The 6200-nt window shown below is 34.3% G+C and overlaps 1 protein-coding gene across 3 annotated transcripts in view; it reads left to right on the top strand.

Annotated features, from left to right (window-relative positions):
- The first annotated feature begins 202 nt into the window (after nt 1–202).
- The window catches only part of LOC107666852 (ral guanine nucleotide dissociation stimulator-like), a 38368-nt gene continuing 32370 nt past the window's right edge, over nt 203–6200 (top strand). For 2 of the 3 annotated variants that reach the window (XM_016458349.1, XM_016458352.1), the window contains exons 1-2: nt 203–521; nt 1187–1355. In XM_016458349.1, coding sequence (XP_016313835.1) covers nt 1197–1355 — 159 coding nt within the window. In that variant the 5' untranslated portion in view covers nt 203–521; nt 1187–1196. The remainder of the gene's footprint in view (nt 522–1186; nt 1356–6200) is intronic. The other variant, XM_016458350.1, reaches the window with a different exon arrangement.

Genomic DNA, 6200 nt, shown 5'->3' with positions numbered 1-6200 from the left:
GATTAAAGCAAAATAAAATAAACAATAATGGCAAGAATAACAAATTAATAACATTATTTTATTAGAGGTGGGGAAAAGTGGCTACAGCAGTGCAATAAGCAAACTAAATCAATTAGCATGAAGTTGAGGGACTAAGCAATACGCAAAAAATAGAAACGAGAAGTCCGCGTTGCATCGAGCGCTTCCAGTATAATCAGCTTCGTTTATGTTTTATGAGAGCGATCTTGTTGTGTCGCGACGCGTCCGGTGCTCTTGCTGCTCTGAATTTACCGGGCACCGCTCCTCATCAGCGCGTCCAGCCAATGACCACGCGCGCTGCAGCCACAGCAGGAACTGCGCCCAACGCGCCGCCCGCGCGTCACCAGCGCAGACCTCACCAACACGCTCAGCTCGCCGCCTTCATCGCGCCGATAAGCGCTGACGGACGAAGCCGGCGGGGAGAGATATGGAGGGACAGAAACTCTGACTTCCGAGGAACCCACACGCAGGGGCGGATGGACGCGATATTGCTCTCCTAACAGGTATTTCTGCGTTTCGTTTGGGTGTGAATGAACGCGAACGTTTATCTTCTAATGCGAGACGTTAAGAGAGGATGTGTCATGTATAAGCAAACTGTAAGTTCATAGAGAAAAGACGCGTGCGCGTCCTGTGCGTAACGTATTTTGATATTGCTGGGCATTAAAATGACATTTTGTCGTTTGATAGCCTACGTTCCTATTAAGATTCAGTAAATTGAAAATAACACAGTTAGGCTGAGTGCTTTAGGCAGGATTAGGGTTAGATGAAAGGAAGCATTATTTTCCTGCACTAAATGTTTTGCACACTAATAAATGTTTATCCCTTACTAGTGAATTGCCTCACTGAGAGCTGTTATGAACTATGATGTTTATGAACTTTCACTTGTTTAACACATCTTGGTTGTTGCTGTTTGTGACAATGGCACTGAGTTTTGATGGTGAGCTGCTTGCTCTCTTTCCATCCTTCTCTTCCTGAAAGAGATCTCTATCTGCAGGCTAATATAAATACCAGTGAGGGACAGGGGAAAAGGCCAGGGATGGGCCTGAAATTCAAATTCAGAGTTGTCTCTTGGTAAAGGGAAATGTAAATGATGAAAACAAATGATCTTGCAGGCAGAGAGCTGCCTGTTCCTCTCCAGTGACCTGTGTTGTGGTTTGTTTCTGGCCAGCTGCATCATCATGCTCCCTCGAAGTATGAAGACATCTGGAGTAGAGCTGCCGGGAGTGGGGCCGAGAGAGGTGCCTCTCATCGGATATCGACCCCTACAGCCAGAGGTGGACGGCCATAAGGATCAGCTGTGGAAGGAGAATGAAAACAGGGAGGCAGATCACACACAGGTAAGAGAACAATGATGTCATGATTTACTCCTTGGGGTTTGTTTTTGAAAGAAATGATTTTTTTTTATTCAGCATGAAATAGTATCATGCATGGTTTCCAAAAAAAATGCAAAGCAGAACAACTTAATTTCAACATTGATAATAATAAGAAATGTTTCTTGAGCAGCAAGTCATCCTATCAGAACACTGAAGACTGGAGTAATGATGCTGAAAATATAGCTTTGCATCACAGGAATAAATTATATTTTTAAATATATAAATAGAAAACAGTTATTTTAAATTGTAATAATATTTCACAATATTGCGTTTTTTATTGTGTTTTTGATCAAATAAATGCAGCCTTTGTGAGCACAAGATACTTTTTTTGAAATATTGAAAAAAATCTTACTGTGAAGTTTTCAGTGTATTTTACCTCTTTTTCTAAACATAAAAATCAGTAGTTGTTCTTAAAAACAAATCAGTACTAGATAAAAAGGCACTGTAAAAATCCACAAGAAGTTATTATTTATTATAGGGCTATTATTGTTAACTAAAACCAAAACCATAAAAAGGGTTTCATTACTTGAAATTGAATGGAAAAGTAAGTCCAAATAAAATAAAATATAAAAAAGCAAACTTATTTTATTTCAGATAGTTGCCAAGGCAGCATTTCTTATTTTCATTTAAAGTTGAAGTACTAAAATAACTAACACAAAATAAACTAAAATTAAGAAATTACAAACTCTAAAACAAATTAAAAACTATATAGACATAAAAATAAGTAAATACATAAAAATGATAAAAACACAACAAATTTACTAAAACGTTCAAATTAAATTGAAAACAGAAAATATAAAAATAAAACCATAAGCTATAATAGTATATCAGTGATACTAAAATAACACTGCCACATTTTTTTTTTGTAAATTCGGGTGTAAAAAATACTAGTTATTTAACCATTATTAAAATAATGCAAGTCCCGGTTAAACCTGATTGTATTACATGAATACTACTAAATATAACTTCATTTCAACCAAAGAGTAATTTAGGAAATATTTCTTGGATCAGGTCTTACTCATTGCTCACCCTATAGTGAGTTTCTGTGGCTAAGATAAGGGCACACATATCTCATACATGTTTCTGTCTCACCAAATGCTGTGGTGTTTTGTGTTAGATCAGCTTTCACTCGTGGATTAAAACTTGAAACAGGATATTCAGCCGAGTTGTGACCCTTTGACCCAGAGTTTGATCTGAAGTGACATATAGACCCTCGTCCTCATGAGACATTTAATCATAAGGAAACTGAAGCTACTGTTGCAGAGTTCTCAGAAAAGCTGCAAGGGCTTTCAGTGTGACTCAAGGAGAGGGTAACAAGCTGCAAATGTTACTTTAAAGAGGGTCTATTACATAACTAACTGTGGCGATATAAAGAGGCCAAGCTGAAAGTTAATAAAATTCAAATACGCTAATCTGGTGCTCAGTGATTGACCTGCTTTGTGTTTGTTTTATCGGGAACCGTTTTGTTTTAGCCGTACTGTGGGTGGTGAGTTTCTTATCGGCCTGAGGCAAAGCCCTCGTGTGCTGCTGTTTGACCCCACCTGGTATTCTCTCATGATCTGTGTTTATAGACTGTCAGCTGCTGCAGGCGGCTTTGAGATTACACGTCATCAGTTTACATACATAAGTGTTTCCTTCAAATCAAAGGAGCCTTCACTGAAGCACAACCACTTACTATACCTATATACCTATATATATCGTCGCCTTGGAATTATAAGGTTTTCTCTGACATTTTTTGTCAAAATGGAGTTATTCACATTTTCTTATTCTGTGGCTTATTATGTGATGTTTCTTTTGTATGCTGTGTGCATTTTGGGCCTTTTTTTTTGAAAACAAAAAGGGTTCTATCTACAGAAGTCTAAGGAACGCAAAAACTTTGAAGCTCAATATCTCAAAACTGCTCAGAATGCAGACAGAACCTTATAATTCCACGGTGGCGATATATATATTTAAATATAAAATTATTTATATATATATATATATATATATATACACACACATATATATATATACACATATACTTATATGTGTGTGTGTGTGTATCAATATATGATCAATATACATTAATCAATATATAATAATAACAACATATAACAAAGATTATTGGAGTATGTTTTACAAGAAAATACTTCAGTTTTTATATTTCAAAATGTAATGTTTAATTTAATGTGCTACTTTAATTAATTGTGAAATTTGCTAGCAAATAAAAACTGGTTTACTAAAATTGTTTTTGCACCAAACTTTTCATGGATATATATAAACTAAACTAAATAAAATAAAAAATAAAAATAAAATTTAAATAATATTATATTAAATAATATTAATATTACAAATTTAATATGAAATTTATATAAACACACACACACACACACACACTTACATATGTATATATAATGGCATCTACAATTTTATGTAGCATTTAGCATGCATTTCCAAATAAATAATCAGAATAAAAAAAGATGAATAGAAAGTTCAAAAGACATAATTTATTTGAAACAGAAATCTATTGTAGAAAGGCGTCGCCTTGGAATTATAAGGTTTTCTCTGACATTTTTTGTCAAAATGGAGTTATTCACATTTTCTTATTCTGTGGCTTATTATGTGATGTTTCTTTTGTATGCTGTGTGCATTTTGGGCCTTTTTTTTTGAAAACAAAAAGGGTTCTATCTACAGAAGTCTAAGGAACGCAAAAACTTTGAAGCTCAATATCTCAAAACTGCTCAGAATGCAGACAGAACCTTATAATTCCACGGTGGCGATATGTATATATACATAGGAGCAATATAATTTTTAATTAATTAATTCTTCACATATAAAGTGTGAAATTATTTAAAAAATATATAAATTATTATTAAATTATAAATTATATATTTATTTACTTATATATTATATGTAAGTAAAATAATGGCACAAATAACAAAAACAATATATTATAAATGTATATATTTAATAATAAATAAACAATAATAATATAATTATATAAATATATAAAAATAAAATTTAAATAATATTATATTAAATAATATTAATATTACAAATTTAATATGAAATTTATATAAACACACACACACACACACACACTTACATATGTATATATAATGGCATCTACAATTTTATGTAGCATTTAGCATGCATTTCCAAATAAATAATCAGAATAAAAAAAGAGAATACTATATGTATATAACTCAGACTGAATAAAGCTATATTTAATTTTAGTATTGACTTGTATTGGAGTGAGCCAAATTGAGAAAATTAAGAATCTGTTGTAGAAAAACCCACATTGATCAACGACTAATCTGAATATTGTGTGTGTGTGTGTGTGTGTGTGTGTGCTCGTCACGGCCCTGCTCTCTATCTTGTCACAACATCCTGAGTATTGACTAGAAATTGCTCCACCAAGGTTAGACTCATTCAACACTTGGGCTCCCCGGTCTAAAAACAGAAGCCCTGCTGTCTCATGCACTTCACTGTAGTAACTTCCCTCCTGTTCGGGTCACATGACCAGCTCACAGCTCTTTGGTAAATAATGCAAGAGTCCAGTATGAAACACACTGGCTCTTTTGTCGGGACTTGCTCGGATGACAAAAAAGCAAGGCCAGAGAACACTCAACAGGATGAAACTAGATCCGGCCCTCTCTTGATTCTTTAATGACAGTGGCAGGATGCATATGTGGAGGTCAAAAATGAGTTTGCAGTCATCGCCGTGCAACTTCCTTGTGTGTGTATCTGGGTGTAACGTAAAAAGAGAGAGGGAGGAGGGTGGAGAGGTAGATAATTGTTTAGCTAAAAACAACCTCAGCTTGTCTACAGAGCGCTCATTGTGTCCCCTGAATGGTGCACCGTGGGCCACATGCAGCGCCGTGTATCACTGAAACGACTGCGGCACCGCATCAACTAAACCTCTCCACAACAGGGCAGAAATGATTGATTGACTGACTTCCATTAAACTCCATTGTGATCGTCAGTGGCGAGCATTCACGCGGTCACGGTGTGATTTCAATTGGCAGAGAAAGAGGAAAAGTTGGTCGATGCGGTAATAGATGAAAACACAAGAAGAGAGATAAAAGAGAGCGAGATGAGGTATTCATAGAGAAGGCAGAAACAATAGGTCTCTGTAAATAGCTCCCCTGTGATGTATTTATGATGTGTTTCGGTGAGAACGCAGCCGGCAGGGATGTATAAGGTTTTTAATGCTTGGGAGGCAGCTGTATTAGCAGGGGAGAACATTGTGACATTTTTTAATTTTCCTTAACTCACAGATTAGTACTCTAAATATACCTGCCATCTTTTGGTATAAGAAACATTTGAAACAAGTTCGGGGTCAATAAGTCTCTTATGCTCACTAAGGCTGCATTTATTTGCTCAAAAATCAATTAGAGCAGTAATACTGTGAAAAAAAAGCATTACATTTTAAATTGGCATTTCTATTCAGGGTTATCATCGTTAAATAAAACCATAAAAAAATGTATGCTTGGAAAAAATATCCATTAAGTGAAATAAAATAAAGTATTAAACGTAATTTATTTCAGCTAGTTGCTGATGCAACATCTCATTTTTATTTAGTTGGAGTACTAAATTAACTATAATTTAAAAAAAGAATCTTAATAAACTATATAAATATATATTTAAAAATAATAATAAAAATGACCAAATACACAACAAAATTACTAAACACTTTAACTAAAATTAAAATGAAAACAAAGAATATAAAAGTAAAATCTAATTCAAAACTACTCTAGTCTTATCACATGATCCTTCAGAAATCGTATTTGTTATTTTTTATTTTCAGCTTAAGAATATGAATATATA

This window comes from Sinocyclocheilus anshuiensis, unplaced genomic scaffold (genome assembly GCF_001515605.1).
Source record: "Sinocyclocheilus anshuiensis isolate Anshui unplaced genomic scaffold, SAMN03320099.WGS_v1.1 scaffold267, whole genome shotgun sequence".
Classification (NCBI taxonomy): Eukaryota; Metazoa; Chordata; class Actinopteri; order Cypriniformes; family Cyprinidae; genus Sinocyclocheilus; species Sinocyclocheilus anshuiensis.
Note: the sequence above shows the minus strand (reverse complement) of the source record. Positions and strands in the feature narration are given on the sequence as shown.